The 20,130-nt window shown below is 45.4% G+C and overlaps 1 protein-coding gene across 1 annotated transcript in view; it reads right to left on the bottom strand.

The window, feature by feature from the left end:
• Nucleotides 1-20,130, bottom strand: part of LOC137412050 (tenascin-X-like) — a 157,794-nt gene that overhangs the window by 57,688 nt on the left and 79,976 nt on the right. The window contains exons 13-15 of the mRNA XM_078782729.1: nt 9,065-9,322; nt 1,916-2,173; nt 1,298-1,555 (exon numbers count right to left, since the gene is read on the bottom strand). Of these exons, the coding sequence (XP_078638855.1) occupies nt 1,298-1,555; nt 1,916-2,173; nt 9,065-9,322 (774 nt within the window). The remainder of the gene's footprint in view (nt 1-1,297; nt 1,556-1,915; nt 2,174-9,064; nt 9,323-20,130) is intronic.

Below are 20,130 nucleotides of genomic sequence, written 5' to 3'. Positions count from 1 at the left end.
GCTAGGGCTAGGAGTTTGGGCTAGGAGTTAGGGTGAGGAGTTAGGGCTAGGAGTTGGGGCTAGGAGTTAGGGTGAGGAGTTAGGGCTAGGAGTTAGGGCTAGGAGTTAGGGCTAGGAGTTATGGCTAGGAGCTAGGGCTAGGAGTTTGGGCTAGGAGTTAGGGCTAGGAGTTAGGGCTAGGAGTTGGGGCGAGGAGTTAGGGCTAGGAGTTAGGGCTAGGAGTTAGGGCTAGGAGTTAGGGCTAGGAGTTAGGGCTAGGAGTTAGGGCTAGGAGTTAGGGCTAGGAGTTATGGCTAGGAGCTAGGGCTAGGAGTTTGGGCTAGGAGTTAGGGCTAAGAGTTAGGACTAAGAGTTAAGGGTATGAGCTCAGGCTAGGAGTTAGGACTAAGAGTTAAGAGTATGAGCTCAGGCTAGGAGTTAGGGTTAAGAGTTAAGGGTATGAGCTTCGGCTAGGAGTTAGGGATCTTTGTTCCTTTCACATTTCTTTATACCTTTTCATATTTCTCTTTATTCATTCAAATTCTTGCTTCTTTATTTCTCTCTTTCTTTATTTATCTGCCTTCGGAGAAGTGAATTCTTGCAGAATATATGTATTTTTTCTGAAAGGTTCACTTGGTTGTGCTTGAATGGGTTTGAGAGAAGATGAGTAGCAGCTGAAATTTGAATCCTATCCAGGTTCCTCCTGATGACTCCATCTTTGCTCTTTCCTTTTGTTTTTTTTGGTTCCTCCTGATGACTCCGATGCAGTATTTGGTTTTCTGTTTCATTTTAAAATTAAAAAATTATCGTATCCGGATCCGGATTCAGATCTTCACCAAAATTGAATCGATTCTTCCTGATCACAGACCCAAATCGCCCACTAAGTGTCGCCTCACTCTGTCCACAACTTTTTGATATATCCTGTTCACAGACAAACATACAGACAGACAGACAGCCAAATGGGGGTGAAAACAAAACATTCCCTCCACAAATTAGGTAACTATCAGGAATGAAAATAATAGAAACTTGGAAAGGGGTGGCTTGGGGGTTGAAGGGTAACAAGGGGAAGGGGGGTTGATGCGGGGGTAGAAAGGATCATGGCTTTGGATGGGTAATGGTTAGATGGTGGTTAACAACAGTCTTGAAGACTTGGAAGAAAAGATGACATTGAAGAAAATGTGGAAGATGGTTCCACAGGCAAGAGAGGAATGCAGAATGAGTTCCACAAAAAGAGGAATGAATGTGTGAAGGTGAACTTCACAGGAAAACTCATGAACACCTGGAACCAGGAAGACAATACGTTCAGTGATTTACACACCTGTCATCCCTGTGATTGTTGTTGATGCCGAGAGGTTGCCGTTGATCGCGGTTATTCCAATGTTGTACTGCCGACCTGGACGCAAATTGTGGAACACGTGGGTATGAGTACCGCCAGGTAATACCAGGCTGAAAATCACGTGATCATTGTGAGACAAGAGCACTTGAATGCCATTGTGGAATGAGAGTGAAGGGGTCCAGGTCACACGGAGAGCCGTCCGAGTGGCTTCAACTTTCACTCCAGTCACAGGAAACAGAGCTGGACACAGGGAAGAAGTAGGGGGTATCTTATTTATTATACACTGGGGGTGAAGGAGAGTGTCAGGGGCAATATATTTACGAGGTAACTACAGGTAATCTCCACCACAGTTGTAAACGCAAAAAATAGATGGTCCCAAAAGGAAGCGAGACAACATTTAGTGAGGGAACAGTGGAGGAGGGTTACATAATTTCAACTTCCTTATGCTAACAATAATTTATCCTGAGATGTGATGAGATTTCTATCAGATCTCATGAGAAACCACAGGAGATGTTTATCAGGATGGTTTGTTGGAGTGGTCGTAGATAAACCCATCATTTTAAGGCACCAATTCATATTTCATGGAAACATCTTACCAACCTGTACGCACCACACAAGATGCAGATGTGTGGAGCAAGTGGCTGTGTGTTACCACAGAGATGCGGTAGAGCCTGCCAGATGAAAGGTTGACAAAGGTGTAGCCGACAGAGTCTGTTGGTAGCGTGAGGTTGACCACGTAACCTGTCTGGTCATTTAACTCCACGATGAGATCATCAAAGTCACCCAAGGGAGCGTTCCATCGCAGTTGCACCGAAAACTCTGTGCTGTTGCAGGTTAGATTCTGTACTGTGGAAGGTGCTGTTGATAAGGGAATAAACAATTCAGCATTATCACAGATATTTTACACTTTCAATTGCTGCAAGTTAACAATATCATGCTGGTACTGTTGTATTGATTATATACACAGCATACATCATGAAATGAGGTTGTGGAGTAGGAGGGAGGGGGACATCTTGCCACACCTTTTCTGCCAGGGATATCTTTCCCCACTCTACTCGGTACTTTACAACTGTAGGTCTGATTTAAAATCACAAAACGAAATCACAAGATGAACCACAAGTTGTAATGAACGCGCATTTCTAGACATCCATTCGTCCCCCGATTCCCACACAAATGGAATTGTTTTCCAGTGTGTTCACTCTTGCTCATCACTCGACAATTTCAGGTTTGTGGCTCATGAACACCACCACCACCACCACCACCTTTTATCTCTACCATTTCTAACTTTCAGGTTTTGCTCCAGCTGCTGAGATCTTCCTCCTTTTCATCTCCACTTCCTCACCAAGAGCTGTGGTGCATCGACATGCTGTTTCCCACCTGTTTTCCTCTTCACTGCACCCCATGTCTGCCTTCCCTCACCATAGGTCAGTTGCCACTCGTGCTTTGGTTCTACAGATATTTTCATGGGAAACTTTCTGCCGGATTTTCTAAGTTAGTTCCTCCAATATGAGTGTTTGGACGCAAGACTCCATTTGCCATCTTTTCACATCCATACACTGTAGCTGATCCAAAGTGAAAAACGAAAGGCGATGCAGATAGTTTTATCTCTCATGCTGTCTCGCTCTGGAATTCACTACCTAGTTAGGGAATTTTAGCAAATTGTATTGACCATCTGTGAAAAAATTGCTTACCAAAAAATTTCTTCACTAACGTATTCATCTAGGTGTCTACTAACACCTATCAATTAGTGCAAACCCAAATCCTTGTGGAAAATTCTGGGGAGCCAACCAAAGTTCGGGTGCTCAGAGGGCCTGCGCGAAAAAATCGGAAAATTAACTTTTGCCAATATTGACTTGTGGGATGTCTAACTAGGGGTTTTTTGGGGTGCTGAATTGATTCCAACCATTATTTTTGAGAGAAAACACTCCATGATCATATAAAATGTATTTTATTGACATTTTTAACAGAACTGTGCTCAATGCAAATGTTGCTTCGTCAGCTTTTACAACCTTATTCATCAAACTCCCCAGTATCTTCCTCACTCCTCTTGTCATCCAGCTGGTTTATGTTCAGGCAAGAGTTACCATGACAGATGCCGCAAGCAGAAATACACTTGACTCCTTGCTTTTTACAGCAGCACCTGAGTGAGCTGCAGTCCCCCGCACAGTTGCAGCTGGCAAACGTCAGGAGGTAGTCTGGTGCAATGGGGTCTGTAGAAGGGACTGGTGCATATCCTTGCTCAGTGAGTTGCCATCCATATTCCCGGGCATCCAACGATGGACTTTGCAGCATCAGCCAGTCTCTAGTCTGGAGGTAAGCTCGGAGAAAGTGCTGTGCTGCAGCTCCTGTTGTCGGGGGGAGTTTCTCAGGTTTTATGCTCCCAGTAGAAGCTCGCTTGCTGAAGATGTCGAATCTCAAGTCTTCCAAGTCTTTGGAGGATTTCCCATGGAACATGAGCTTGAAAAGATGGAACATGAGCATGAGCACTGAAGACACCTCTCAGCACGAACTTGGCAATTCCTGCAGATGCAAGAAGGTGAAACCGAATGGCCTTGGCATAAGCCCCGCCTGAGAGGATGTGTTCTGCTGTGGTGCTGCCTGGATAAACTAGCTGTATGACCTCTTGCAACCCAGAGTCAGCCATGACCATCCCGATGGACCCTAGGAAGCTTTTCAGGGGGTGAAACCCACCTAGTCTTGTGATGATGGGCAGCACCACACCTTCGGACTGGAGGACTATCTGCGTTGCTTTCAACCATATAGGCAGGTCGAATGTTATGAGGGCAGGAGACGGTCAGCGCCGTAGGCATTCCATTAGCGTGGTGTAGATAGTGCTGTACTCGTTAGGGTCACCCTCGATGATTGGAAGAAACTCAATGAGGGACTTCTCCTTGCATTCAGGTCTGTATAATGACTTCATGAAACCATTCCAGTTGGCATATTCGAATGTGGGGTTGAGATTCTTGATAGCCCATCCTGCCATCCAAGCGATGTCCCCTGGCTGCAAGGCTGGAGGGTCTACATGAAGATCTGCAACAGGAACAAACTTAACGTCTGCCAATCCTACTTTCTTTTTTGGAACAAAGGATAGAATCTTCACCTCTGCTGCTTTGAGGGTTGCTGCCTTCTCCTCAACAGTTATCTGCCTTCTTGGAATAGATGCAAGAAGCTCTTCTTGTCTCTTTGCAGGGGCCGGAGATGTCACTAAGATGACGCCCATAGCATGGAATGCTGTGTTCCTGTTTAGTGACACAATGTTCAGATCTATATTATCACCAACACATTGCTGAACTGTGCTTTCTTCTGGAACGAAGATGGCAAAACCCTCATCCATCTCATCACTATTCTCCTCTTGCTCTTCTGCCTGTTCTGGAGATAGGACAGCATCGACTTCTGCTTCCTCAATCTCTACGGCTGCTGCTTCATCTTTTTCTGTGACCATGATATCCTGATCAATGCTCCCAAGTCCGTTTTTCACGTTCAAGTAACAATACTTGTAGCGATGGAGCTCAGCATATGACTCAGAGTATCCTAAGTGATGACAACGGTCAATCAACCACTTGGATCCAAACATGTGGTCAAGTTGTATCGTGAGTCCGAGTTGAGAGGGCATCACTCCTGATCGAGGGCGGTAGGCTTTCAGTAGGTTCTGGCCCCAGACTGCTACCTTTTCATCTGATTTCACGATTGGTTTCAGTAGCTTCTGTAGGCTGTTGGGAATCAGAGCAAGCTGGTTCTGTGTATTGGTCATGCTCTCCACTGAAGGGTACTGCTTCTGGTCAAGTGGGACTCTTGCCAAGTCTCCACAGATCAGTTTGATGGCAGTTGAAATGGCCAGGGATTCATTTTTCCTCAAAAATAATGGTTGGAATCAATTCAGCACCCCAAAAAACCCCTAGTTAGACATCCCACAAGTCAATATTGGCAAAAGTTAATTTTCCGATTTTTTCGCGCAGGCCCTCTGCGCACCCGAACTTTGATTGGCTCCCCAGAATTTTCCACAAGGATTTGGGTTTGCACTAATTGATAGATGTTAGTAGACACCTAGATGAATACGTTAGTGAAGAAATTTTTTGGTAAGCAATTTTTTCACAGATGGTCAATACAATTTGCTAAAATTCCCTAACTAACCTGTAATGTGCTTCCCATTATCATCCGATCTACTCAGCTTCAAGAGGAATGCCAATTCCTACTTCCTACATCTTTGAGAGCTCATTGCATTTCAACTGACTTCTGCTACTTCCTGTGTCTTGGATATTTTCTTGTCATTCTTTTTCATTTGTTTTAATTACCTCTGCCACCGAAGGTGGATGGAGGTTATGTCTTCACCCCTGTCTGTCTATTTCTTTGTCTGTCTGTGAACAAGATATCTCAAAAGGTTGTGGACGGATTCGGACGACATTTGGCACAGAGGTAGTGTATGTGACACGGACGAAATGATTAGACTTTCGTGAAGATCCGGATTCGGATCCGGCGAGTAAAATTTTTAAAGTGATTCTTCACCATTGAGTGATAGGGCTGAAACCGATACTGAGCAGGATATCTCAAAAGGTTATGGACGGATTTGGACGAAACCTGGTGGATAGATTGGGTGTGTGACAAGACCGAATCAATTCGATTTTGGTGAAGATGCGAATATAGATTAGGATTTTTTTTTTTTTTTTGTATACTGAATCGAGGCTCGTGAAAGAGCTAACATTTATTTCACAAACAAATCAACCAAACAAAATATATAAAAAGAGGGAGCGGCAGACAAGATGGGGAGAGAAGGGGAAGCACACAAACACAACATTTGAGAGCAGGGAGATGTGTGGGAGGGAGAGGGCTTGGGGTGAGGAGGTGTGGGAAGGGGGGTGGGGGGGTGGGAGAAGTACAAAACACAAGGACACCAAGGACTTCCAGGACAGAAGTTGGTATTTCAAAAAAGTGGAATTGGGGTGAATTAGCAGGGGTAGAAAAGATCAAGGTTTTGGATGGGGGAGGATAAGAGATGGTGGTGAACAGCTGTTTTAAAGACCTGGAGGGTGGAGTGGGATTGAAGAGAGTGAGGGAGTTTGTTCCAGAGGCGGGAGAAAAGAGGAATGAAGGAGCGAAGGTGAGCAGAGAGTCTTGATTTTGGCAGTTTAACCATAAGAGGGTTGCAGGCAGATCTTGTGCGACCTGTAGGAATATTTGCAGGACAGAGCCCAGAGAGAGCTGGGGGGGGGGGGGGGGGGGGCAAGGCCAGAGAGGAGTCGGTAGAAGACGGAAAGGCCACCAACCTGCCTGCGGTGAGTGAGTGAGAGGCCCTTGGAGTTAGCTTCATCGCGGGAGATTCCAATGATTCTGAATGCTTTGGTTTAAACAGCGTGAAGACGATACGATAATTATTTAATTTTAAGTGATTCTTCACCATTGAGGGATCGGGCGAAAAGCAATATTTAGCATGATATTGATAACGTTATGGATGACTTATGACAAAACTAGGTGAAGGAGTTGGTTCGGTGACAAGAACAAGCCGATTAGATTTTGGTTCAGGTCCGAATCCAGATCCGGCCTATTAGTGGGATACAAAACATAAACTGTTCAGCCTGGCGGAGGTATGCTCTCTACCGAGTGCCGTTCTGGTTTGTTTTGCTTTATCCATGTCTTTTTCTGACCTTCACTTAGCCCCTCACCTGCAGTGGCATTATGCCTTGTCTGGAGCGATTTCCAGAAAAAAAACATGCCATGTACTAAGTACTTCCTGGTAAATCTGCAATCCTCATGGGATACAAGCAAGACCTTTGTCTGTCATTCATTGGGGTTAAGCACAACCAGTGTGGATTTGGAGGAGTATCAATTTGAATAATTCCACTTTTAAAGGACATCCAGACATCATTCATTCACTTTACTCCATAAATTTCTCAAGTTACAGATCACCCAATCTTCTGATGGACACTTGATGCGGATCTTCCATGCTCCATGAAAGCTCATTATATGTTTGTACTATAGAGAGACATTCTTGGTTATACTTTTGACCATCAATAAAACACTTCTATCGTGGAATCATTCATCCTTTTATTGTCTTGTATATTGATTAAAAAATAAAGGAGAACGGGACCTTTCTCTGCCACCATACCTGTCCACCAAATCCCTGCATCATACATTTCCCTTCTGTCCAACAAATAATACTTTAATCAAAGCACGTGCTCCTTTCAATAACTAGCAAAACTCAAAGAGAATGATAACAAGACAGCAGATCTTCATGTGCCCTTGTGCTATGTGGATCCACCTATACCTAGTACAGTGTACTGTTTCAACTTCCTGCACCATTCAGGTTTGTTGTAAAATGTCTGATCCATACAGAAGGGGCCAATGACATCATGGGCTTTGTGTTCTACATTTATCTCAACAACACAAACACAACAGGCATTTTAAGGCCATTTTCCCTCAAGAGCGAGGGCTAGCCTTGCGGGCCCCATGACAATCTTCTCCATTTTTCCCTATTTTCTGCATCTCTCCTTGTTAACCCCCTTGTCCTGAATTTCTTCTTCCACCATCTTTAGCCAAGTCTTTCTCGGTCTTCCCCGTCCTCTACTTCCTTCTACATTCATTTCCATCACTCTTCTGAACCAGTCACTTTCATCCTTCCTCAACACATGACCAAACCATCTCAACCTGTTCCTCTTCACAGCATCAATCACAGGCTCTATTCCCATCATCTTTCGCAATTCATCATTTGTCTTCCTCTCTCTCAACGATACTCCGAACATCCACCGAAACATTCGCATTTCCACTCTTTCCAGCCTTCGTTGCTGCTCTACGTTCATTACCCATGTCTCACTCCCATAAATCATAACACTTCTCACAACATGCAGCATACACCTTTCCCTTCAGCTTCAACGACACTCCCCTCCTCATCAGCACGCCACTCAGTTCCCGAAACTTCTTCCATGCACAACTGCATTTATCTCCAAAACCATAATTATCTTTGTGTTCTCCATTTCAGTTTAGATTCCTTAACGCCAACCTCGTGTCCCTTTAAGGAAACCTGAGTTTCATGTTGGTCGATAAGAGCATTTTGATTCTTTTTTTATCAGTTATTGGTACAAAGTATTCTTTCTTTCAATTGAATTTGTACATTTGGTAACTCGTGAAAAGAAAGTGTGATGAAACTGGAAAGACCCATGAAGATTGCCCAGCGTGTGATACGAACAGATCTTCCGTCAATCTGTACCTTGTACGAGAGCGGTGCCATGTTGAAGGTCCACAAAATAATACAAGACCGATCACACACCCTTCACCATTGGCTTTGTTTTAATCGTTCAGGTATTTACCTTTGTGTTCAATTCACCTCTCGTTGTTGCTTTCGACTATCTTTGGTACCAAGTTAAATTCACATGTTTAATGCGAGTGTGGAAAGGGTGTGATGCACCAGCCACACTCCTTTCTTTGAATTGAATTTGAATTATATAGCCAGTGGAAGGAAAATGTCCATGTTTTTACATGGACAACAATAAAGAATATCCCATATTAAACGTGTGGATTTTATTTGCTCGTTTTGTATTAGATCTTCCACAGCAGATCAACTCTTCCTTCAGCCACATAAACACAAAGACCATAGATGACAAAAAGATATGTTGTTGTTGTTAAAGATTAACAAGGCATGATGCAAGCACAACGTGGTTAGACAACAATGGGAATGAGGTTGGGGTGGCTGTGAACTTCACAAGAAAACTCATGAACACCTAGGAACCAGGAAGACTATACATTCAGTGATTTACACACCTGTCATCCCTATGATTGTTGTTGATGCCGAGAGGTTGCCGCTGATCGTGGTTATTCCAATGTTGTACTGCCGACCTGGACGCAAGTCGTGGAACATGTGGGTATAAGTTCCACCAGGTAATAACAGGCTGAATATCACGTGACCACCGTGAGACAAGTGCACTTGAATGCTATTGTGGAATGAGAGTGAAGGGGTCCAGGTCACGTGGAGAGTCGTCCGAGTGGCTTCAATTTTCACTCCAGTCACAGGAAACAGAGCTGGACACAGGGAAGAGGCAAGGGGTATTTGATTTGTTACAAGTGAATAAAATTTTTTTATGCTAAACTAAAAAGGCAATGTCGGGATGACAAACTACAGTCTAAAAAAGGTCGTAAACAAGATAGGGATGATGTTGGTTTAGAAAGTAGCTAACAGTATAGCCATCACATAACAATCTCTACATCACTGCCTCATTTACACTTCATCAGTTATTGCTTCAAGCTTCTACAAACTCTTTACTTTCTTGATTCAATAGTATTTATTCAATATTCAAATCAAGTAAACTTGATTACTGGTTACAACACTACTTGATTACTCTTGTAGTGTAGCCACATACTGAGACTCTACAAATTAGCAGCCCGAGTATAATGTTATAATATCAGCACATGATCATCAACTTCTTACAAACTGCATGAACATCTCTAATTACAGCATTCTATAATTATCTCCATTTGTGATTGGTTACTCTAAGTTGATAAAAAAAAAGAAAAGTAGGAAAGACAACTGAAGCTGCAAGAAGTCCCTGAAATTATACAGGAGCTTCTTACACTTATGCAGGAATGAAATATAGGAGCTTCTAATACTTTTAGCTCAGCCTAGCCCGAGACAATAGTATGGAGGCAGTGATGTAGGGATTGTTACGTGATGGCTATACTGTTAGCTACTCTCTAAACCAACATCATCCCGATCTTGTTTAGGACCTTTTTTAGACTGTAGTTTGTCATCCCTAAATTGCCTTTTTAATTTAGCATAAATTTTTTTATTCACTTGTTTCTGTAATTTTTTACAATGTGGAATAACGCAATGGTATATGGTACTCAGAGGATACCCAATCTTGGAGAAAAAGTGCCAAGATATCTTCGTCAGCAATGTCAAACACTGCACATGTGTGTTCCTATATTGTCTTGCGTAACCCTGACTGTATCTTGCAGCTCTGTCTTATTGCTCGTTGCTCAAAGAGTAATCTCTTCATCCAGCCTCAGGCCACACAACGACCTGCACTTAGAAATGCCCAAAATAACTGATGTGGTTTCCCTGTAACCAATAGGGTGGGGACAGAGGGGAGGGGCGGAGCCTCTCAAGGAATTTATGTACGGCCGGACACGTGAAAGACACTCTCGTGGGTTTTACTGTTTTGCTTACTTCAAGTGTCAATACAACTTATTATACACTCGAACTGCAAGTGTCCTCGATAAACTACGATGAGAGTACGAAAAGATACTCCAACTTTTGTTTTGTATCAGTGGGTGGGGCCGACATTTTTTATCCGCGTCATCCCTACGTTAGTATGTAGAGTCGACAGTGCCAGCGCACACTCTGATAATTAATAGTTTTGTAAAATTAACTTCAGTGAAGAACTTTGTAAGGAGATGTTGAGACCTCTGGATGTAACGGAGGGGTGTGACACGTGGGATGGGCGCGAAGTGTTGGACTTGTGCAGGCCGAGCACTGTGTGGTGTGCTGGGTTGGATCGTTACAAGGATTGTGATTAAACCCAAGGCTGATGCATGCAGCTGCATCCTGTTTAAATACCCGGTTCTCGGTCTTCACATATGAATCCTTACAATGGCGTTGTCAGCAGGGGACATTGTGATATGAAAACGAGAGGATCTACGGACTTCAGCTGTTCACAGTTCATTGTTGGTGAAGACACACCCAAGGTCTCGAGCTGTGTGGGTGATCGAGTCGATTATTATACGAGGCAACTGATGTGAGTTTGTCTTGATTTTTCTGGCGAGACTTGCCGATTCATCCGATATGGCAGACCGTGCTGCATACTTGAATAGATATACAGCAGATTACAGTGGTAGACTGTGTGAGATTAAACACATTCATATTAATGAGGTGAAAACCAAGCAGCAAAGATTACATGCTTGTGTGAGTTGCCTAATTTGGTTGAGGAAAATCCTACCAGGCCCAACCTTGGTGCTGACGATTTTATACGCGTTATGCAACAAATGGAAAGCTCTCATAGGCACGAGACAGATCAGTTATATCAGTCATTAATGCAGGCCATGAGAAACAGTAATCCTCATGCAGGTCTCCAACTGTCAGGCCTTCATAAACTCAGTCGTGATGATGACATATCATGCCACCTCAGCACCTTTGAACACATTGCAACTGCTGCTGGGAAGTTGAGAGAGGAATGGCCTCAACTGTTGGAGCTGTATCTGATGGGAAAGGCCCAACAAGCTTTTCATGCATTGAACAATGATGAAAAGAACAACTATGACCAGGTTGTAGAAGCTATTAGACGCATATACCATCTCACTCCTGGAGGCCTACAAGTTGAAGTTTAAGACCGATTCCAAGTGTGGTGATGAAACGTTTGAAGAGTTTGGCAATAGGCTACAGAATCATTTCTTCAGATGGTTACAAATCACCCATCCAACAGCTGACCTGCCTGATGTAAGAAGGTGCCTCAATCTGATCATGATTGATCAATTTCTGAGCACAGTCTCAGATGGAACATTGAGGTTGAAACTACGAGAGTGCAATGCTACCTCCCTGATCATATTGGCGAGGACAGCTGACGAACTCTCACTCCATCGGCAGTCAAACATCACATACGTGGGTGGTGAGCCCACGCCCTCCCCCCCCCCCCCCCCCAAGTCCATCAGTGAGGCCGACCGGGAATCACCAAATCACCACTCAAATCCCCATGTAGGAACACATACAACATCAATTGCTATCGTTGTGGACAATGAGGACATAGGGCTGCAGAGTGCCCTACCCCTCCTCCTCAGCCTCCAACTTGTACGCCTACTCAGGGATCTCAACCGTCTGAAACCAGGCATGGAGGAAAGCCTCCCAAATGCAACTTCATTGCACTCCATCGAGGGACCATGCCAATGATGGACGTCATTATGAATGGCCAGAATGTTACCACGGAAGCTCTGGTTGACACCGGGTCAATTGTTTCCCTGATAAGACAAACTGTGTTCAAAGCTATCCATCTCCCCTACAGTCTCCAAAAGGGAGGAAGCTTTAGTGATGGTAGATGGTAAAAAACTGAACCCAAAGGGAACCATTGTGGTGGATGTTGGAGCTGGTGGCAAAGACACGGCAATCACCTTTCATGTTGTGCAACACTTGCCAGTGCCCATTCTTCTGGGCATGGATTTTGCTCGGGAAGTTCAACTGATCTTGGGCTTTAGTGAGGGTTGTTTTAGTACTGGTGGCAGGTATGGTCAGTCTGTGAAGTTTCCCCTGCGTGGAATCCAGGCCCCAGCACAGCCAGAACCAGACTATGATGTTGAGGTAGAGGAACTTCCCATGAGATCGAGCCTTCTCCAGGTTAAGATTAGCCTGACCCCAGATGAACAGCAAGAACTAAATGAGACCATCATTGAGTTTCCTGAAATTTTCACCAAAGATCCTGGCCACACTGATGTTGCCCATCACATTGATGTGGGAGATGCTGTCCCTGTTTTTTTTGGATAGAGAATCGAGGCTCGTGAAAGAGCTAACATTTATCACAACAAGCGTTACGCCTAGGTCCCCCGTCGGGGAAGTGATGTGAGTTGACAAAGTGGAAGACGCAGAAAACATGCTACGACATGATATTTCGCTCACAAGGTTCAGACGTACATGGAGGCCGCCATCTTGGATTTTGACGTGGCGACCCAATTTTCAATAACGTTCTTCCTTATGCCGAGATACACCCACACACCAGATTAGAAGTTGGTACTTCGCTTATTTTTCAAGATATTCCGCTCACAAGGTTCAGACATACAAGGCGGCGGCCATCTTGGATTTTGACGTGGCGACCCAATTTTCAATAGCGTTCTTCCTTATGCGTAGATACACCCACACACCAGATTAGAAGTTAGTAGTTCGTTTATTTTTCAAGACATTTCGCTCACAAGGTTCAGACATATATATGGTGGCGGCCATCTTGGATTTTGACGTGGCGACCCAATTTTCAATAGGGTTCTTCCTTATGCCGAGATACACCCACACACCAGATTAGAAGTTGGTACTTCGCTTATTTTTCAAGGTATTTCGCTCACAAGGTTCAGACATATATATGTTGGCGGCCATCTTGGATTTTGACGTAGCGACCCAATTTTCAATAGGGTTCTTCCTTATGCCTAGATACACCCACACACCAGATTAGAAGTTGGTACTTCGCTTATTTTTCAAGATATTCCGCTCACAAGGTTCAGACATACATGGTGGCAACCATCTTGGATTTTGACGTGGGTTGGACCCACACACCAAATTCGAATGCGGTCCTTCGCTTACGCACGCACGCACGCACGGACGGGAAAACCATAGTCCCCCTTTCGCTCCGCGGTGCGAAAACAAATCAAAAAGACAAACAAACAAAGTATATAAAAAGGGGAGCGGTAGACAAGATGGGGAGAGAAGGGGAAGAACATAAACACAACATTTGAGAGCAGGGACATCGGGAATGTGTGGGAGCGAGAGGGATTGGGGGGAGGCTGAGTGGGAAGGGGTTAGGGGGGGGGGGGGGTGAAGAAGTATAAACACAAGTACACCAAGGACTTCCAGGAAAGAAGTTGGTCTTTCAAAAAAGTGGCTTTGGGGTGAAATTAGCGGGGGTAGAAAAGATTAAGGTTTTGGATGGGGGAAGATAAGAGATGGTGGTGAACAGCTGTTTTAAAGACCTGGAGAGAGGAGTGGGATTGAAGAGGGTGAGGGAGTTTTTCCAGAGGCGGGATAAAAGAGGAATGAAGGAGTGAAGGTGAGCAGAGAGTCTTGATTTTGGCAGTTCAACCATAAGAGGGTTGCAGGCAGATCTTGTGCGACCTGTAGGAATATTTGGGGAACAGAGACAGAGAGAGCTGGAGGAGCAAGGCCGGAGAGGAGTCGGTAGAAGACAGAAAGACCACCAACCTGCCTGCGGTGAGTAAGTGAAAGGCCCTCGGAGGTAGCTTCATCGCGGGAGATTTCAATGATTCTGAACGCTTTGGTTTCAACAGCGTGAAGATGAGCTAGGTGTGAGGCAGGAGCACCAGCCCAGAGGGGGGAACAGTATCCCATTGAGCTGCGGATGAAAGCCTTATATGTGGTGAGGAGCTCAGGTGTGCCAAGGAAGGACTTCGCACGACGGAGGATGCCCAGTCGGCGACTGGCTTTGGAGGCCAGATTTGAAATGTGGTTTTCCCAGGAAAGATCATGGCAGATAGTGAGACCCAAAAGCTTGAGTGACAGAACTTCTTGGAGAGGATTATTCAGAAAGTGGATGGGAGGGTTGTCCAGTCGGGCTTTTCGGAGAGACATCGTAAGAGTGTGAGATTTGTCAGGATTGAAAGACATGTTCCACTTGTTTGCCCAGTCTGTGATTTTGTCCAGGTCTGCAGAGAGTGAGGATGCTGCAGACTGCCGATCTGAGGGATGAGGAATGGAGCGACAGAGAGTGGAGTCATCAGCAAAGAGATAGAGAGGATTTTCAAGAGTCAGAGAGATCATTTATGAAGACCAGAAAAAGCACAGGGCCCAGAACACTGCCTTGGGGAACTCCAGCCTGAACAGGAAGAGGAGATGAGAGAAACCCATTCAGGGCCACACGTTGACTACGACTAGAGAGGAAGTCCGCCAGCCATGCGTGGAGATTTCCATGGATACCAAAGGAGGAGAGTTTTGTGAGCAGAGCGGGGTGCCAGACGGTATCGAAGGCACGTGATATGTCAAGGGAGACAGCTCTAATTTCCTGTTTGGCATTGAGGACCTCCATCCATTGTTGAGACAGCAGAAGCAGCATGTCCAGAGCAGAGTGACCAGGTCTGAAACCAAATTGATGATCAGAGATCAAGCCATTGGAGAAGAGGAATGATTTCATATCCGAAGCAATGATGGATTCCATGACTTTGCTGATAATTGGGAGAAGGCTGATTGGTCTGTAGTTGCTGGGATCTGTTTTTGCACATTTTTTTTGTAAAGCGGTGATATTGGCTGATTTCCAAACAGATGGCAGATGACCTTGAGCAAAAGAGAGGGCGAAGAGAACAGAGAGAGGGAGTGAAAGAGCGGGAGAACAGGATTTTCGGACCCGTGGGCTGATGCCGTCAGGTCCAGTTGCAGAATCAGAGTCGAGGGTTGACAGAAACTTTTCCATCTTGTCAGGAGGAAAGGACACAGAGTCCAGGAGCAGCTGGGTATGACTGGGTACGGTGGGTACAGAGAGGGATGGGTTTGGGACACAAGATTTAGTGGCAAACACAGAGTTGAGGTATTCAGCTATTTCACGTGCGGAGTCAGCTGTGTAGCCATTTGAGGTGAGGGAGGGGTTGGAGGGGGAACAAACACCAGAAACGGATTTGACCAGGTGCCACCGGGATTTGGAAGAGGGAGACAGATAAGAGAGTTCGGTCTTGAGAACGGAGAGATATTGTTTCCTGGCTCTCCTGGGGGTGGAGACACACTTGTTTCGGGCTTTGTGAAAGGAAATGAGATTTTCTTCCGTTGGATTAGCTTTCCAGGAGACAAAGGCAAGTTGTTTCTGGGCAACAGCCTCACCACAAGATTCCGTGTACCATGGACTGGAGGAAGGGTATGACAACTGAAGACGAGATGGAATAAATCTGTGCATGAGAGAGAGCAATTTACTTTGGAAGAATTCCCAGGATGAGTTGATGTCAGAGGCGGTAGAGATGGGAGACCAGTCCAGATGATTGATGGCTGCTTGAAGCCATCTTTGGCTTCAAGCAATTGATGAAGCAATTGATGGCTGCTCAGGCCATTTGGCTTGAGTGAAACGCCAGACTCGTCGACGCTGAGGAGGCTCCCTGAGAATGGTCAGAGAGATGTCCACTTTAACAAGCACATGATCAGATGAGCCGATTGGAGCAGAAGAAGAGCAGCAGCCATTTTCAGGGAAGTTAGTCATAACCAAGTCCAGAAGAGAAGATGCTCCGTTGACTGAGATCCGAGTCGGGAAATTGACAGATTGTGTCAGTCCCAGTGAGTCGCAGAAGTCCTTTGCTGAGGAGCCATGGCTGGTGAGAGAAGTACCCACACCCAGCCAACTGGCATGGTGACTATTGAAATCACCACATATGAGGAAGAGAGAGTTGGGATGAGTAGATAGAAGTTGGTCCATATTATCAGACAGCGAGATGTAGATGGAGTCATCACTGTTTGGTGGACGGTACAACACACATATGAACAAGAAGTGGGAGCGAAGGGGAAGCCGTAGCCAGAGGTATTCTTGGGAGTGAGGTGGAGAGAGAGCAGTGCAGGGCGAGAGGAGAAAGAGAGTTTTTGATAAAGAGAGTTTTTGATAAAGATAGCAACCCCACCTCCAGGACGAGGTTCAGGTATATTATACCGGAGGAGGGAGTAACCCGGGAGAGATACTAAGGAATCAGAGACATCATGAAGGAGGAAAGTTTCTGATAAGCAGATCATGTCTGGTTTGTCAGAAGCAACCTGTATGGAGAGATCAGTTAAGTTTGAACGAAGGCCCCGGATGTTTGAGGTCCATACCGTTAAGAGGAAGGGGGAGCATCGGATACAGAACAGGGGGGAGGAGGGGTAGGGTAAGATGTGGAAGAGGAGGAAGAGGTAGGGAGAGCTGTTGAAGGTGTGTCAGAGATTTCAGAATAGCTCGGAGAAAGGGAAGGATGACGCGGACAAAAGGTTTGATGGTGATTGGGTGAGGCACAGTGAGGTGTTATTTGAGGAGGGGGAAGAGCGAGGCAGAAGGTTGGGGGAGATGGAGGTGAGAGTTGGAAGGGGGAAGAAGCGGGGAGGACGCTTTGAGGAGGAGGGATGAGAGGGGGGAAATGGAGAAGAAATGATGGTGGGGAGATTTGAAGGGAAGGGGTGAGGGGGGAGTTTATGAGGGGAGGGGTTATGGGGGAGTTTTGGAGGGAAGGGACAAGGGGAAGGATTTGAAAGGGATGGGAGATGGGGGAGATTTGGAGGGGAGGGGTGAGGGGGAGTCTTGGAGGGGAGGGGCGAGGGGGATTCTTGGAGGGGAGGGGCGAGGGGGAGTCTAGGAGGGGAGGGGTGAGGGGGAGTCTGGGAGGGGAAGGGTGTGGGGGGAGTTTAGGAGGGAAGGGGCAAGGGTGGAGATTTGAAAGGGATGGGTGATGGGGAAGATTTGGAGGGGAGGGGTGATGGGGAACATTTGGAGGGGAGGGGTGATGGGGAACATTTGGAGGGGAGGGGTGATGGGGAACATTTGGAGGGGAGGGGTGATGGGGAACATTTGGAGGGGAGGGGTGAGATTGGATTTTGGAAAGTGTACGATTAATGGGAAACAAACATTTATTGCAAAATGAGTTTCTTGTGACCTTCGAGTCAAAAATACGTTTGAGGACGCTGGAGGGGGGGGGGGGGGGGGGGTGGAGAGCAGGAGAGTTTAGGGAATGTATGAAAGAGGCACTGTAAGAGATGGAATTTTTTTTTGGAATGAATAGATTTGGTGACCAAGTCGAAAGCAACCTTTTAAAGAAGAAGAAAAAGGTGTTATAATAAATGATAGAATACAGTTCTTCAGGGGAAAGTTTAAACATTTTAAAGTTTAACAGTGAAAACTATCTGGGGAAATGTGGGTGAAACACGTGGTCGAAGAACGAACGAACGAATAAGAACAACGAATAAACGAATAAGAACAATGAAAAAGAATAAAGAAGGAAATATTTTTATGTTTTTTTGTTTTTGAGTTGAGATTTTAAACAAGGACGTATGGGGTGAAAAGACTGGGGAAAACAGAGAACGAAAGTAGATGGAGCACAATAGATGGACCGCTGAGAGAAAAACAAAGCCTCAAGGTCGGACACGGTACAAGGCCTCAAAAGACACGACACGAATTAACCGACAATACTTTATACAGGTATGAAAGATTAACACCGAGAATCTTCCTCGGGACACACTATACGTACACACACACACCATAAAATAAATAGTTTTGACGAAAATACAAATGAAAACAATTACTTAACTTCGATAGCATGGAGAGCGTGAACAGCTTCGAAAAAGCAGAACCTCACCGGCAAAACCGGAAGCGGTGTTCGTTAGCATCCATACCGCTTGGGACCAGAACGCAGAGAAGCACTTCAGGACGAACTAAATCAGCTCTTGAAAAGCGGAAAGATTGAGCCGTCGACATCGCCATGGGCCTCGTCTGTTGTTGTGGTACCAAAAACGAATGGAAAGTACCGGATGTATGTTGACTAGAGGAAGTTGAATGCTGTGACAAAGGTAAATGCTTTTCCCATGCCGACTGCCGATGCTATACTCGGATCCCTACATGGACCAAGACCCCCCGAGCTCCGTGCAGAGAGTCATGGACCAACACCCCCCAGAGCTGCGCACCCTGTCCGAGCTCCGCACCCTGTCCGAGCTCCGTGCAGAGGGGCATGGACCAAGACCCCCCAAGCTAAGCACCCTATCCGAGCTCCGTGCAAAGGGTCATGGTCGTCTGAGACCAAGACCCCTGAGCTGCGTGAAGAGAGTCATGGACAAATTGAAGCCATGTGCTGAGGGCGAGGGCAAGGCAAATGACTCAACATATTTTTGTGCTGAACGTTTGAGCATTGCATATAAAATATTTTATTAATCACCTGCTTGGGGATAATTTTATTTGAACTTGTGATTGATTCTTAACAGCGATTCTTCAATTTGAACTAAAATTACAGTTTAAAATTGGATTGCAAACGGTCAAGTTGGAAGGTTAAGTTTTGTTGGTTGTGTGTTTCTTCGTTGATATGATTGAAAAGACAGTAAAACAGGCATTCTGAGTATTGCGCTGCAATACATGTCCCCTACCAAAGTTCAAAGTGCCATAACTTTGTCAAAAATGATCGAATATGCAAATTTATGCACGGTTGATGCTGGTTTTCAAACTTGATCCGAGGTATGCTGAGTCACATGTGTGTCACGCCTCGCCTCTTTGATAAGCCCGCAAGGTCGCTCCCTGGAGCGGCCTGTACGTATTGCACTGTGTGAATTATATAATTACCAACTCACGGTCTGAGGTACTAGTGATTCAAGAGATATCCATTTTTATAATAATTTCGTTTAATTAACGATATCTGCCAAACCACGTGACCTATCGCAAATTCCAAAAGGACATTTTAGTAGACTGATATGCTGAACAGATCTGTGAAGTTTCCCTCCGATTGGATCAAAAATGAGGGAGGAGCTTCTTTTTTTTTTCTTTTTTTTTTGTATACAGTCGAGGCTCGTGAAAGAGCTAACATTTATCAAACAAACAAGCAAACAAAGTATATAAAAAAAGGGGAGCGGTCGACAAGATAGGGAGAGAAGGGGAGGAAGCACACAAACACAACATTTGAGAGCAGGGACATCGGGAGATGTTTTTTGAGGGAGAGGGCCTGGGGGGAGGCAGGATAGGTATAAAACGCAAGGACACCAAGGACTTCCAGGAAAGAAGTCAAAAGTCACCTCAAAAAAGTGGATTTGGGGTGAAATTAGCAGGGGTAGAAAAGATCAAGGTTTTGGATTGGGGAAGATAAGAGATGGTGGTGAACAGCCGTTTTAAGACCTGGAGGGAGGAGTGGGATTGAAGAGAGTGAGGGAGTTTGTTCCAGAGGCGGGAGAAAAGAGGAATGAAGGAGTGAAGGTGAGCAGAGAGTCTTGATTTTGGCAGTTTAACCATAAGAGGGTTGCAGGCAGATCTTGTGCGACCTGCAGGAATATTTGGGGGGCAGAGCCCAGAGAGAGCTGGGGGAGCAAGGCCGGAGAGGAGTCGGAAGAAGACGGAAAGACCACCAACCTGCCTGCGGTGATTAAGTGAAAGGCCCTCGGAGATAGCGTCATCGCGGGAGATTCCAATGATTCTGAACGCTTTGGTTTCAACAGCGTGAAG

Source organism: Myxine glutinosa, chromosome 7 (assembly GCF_964187855.1).
Source record: "Myxine glutinosa chromosome 7, kmMyxGlut1.1, whole genome shotgun sequence".
Lineage (NCBI taxonomy): Eukaryota > Metazoa > Chordata > Myxini > Myxiniformes > Myxinidae > Myxine > Myxine glutinosa.
This window is presented reverse-complemented; position numbering and strand designations above follow the sequence as displayed.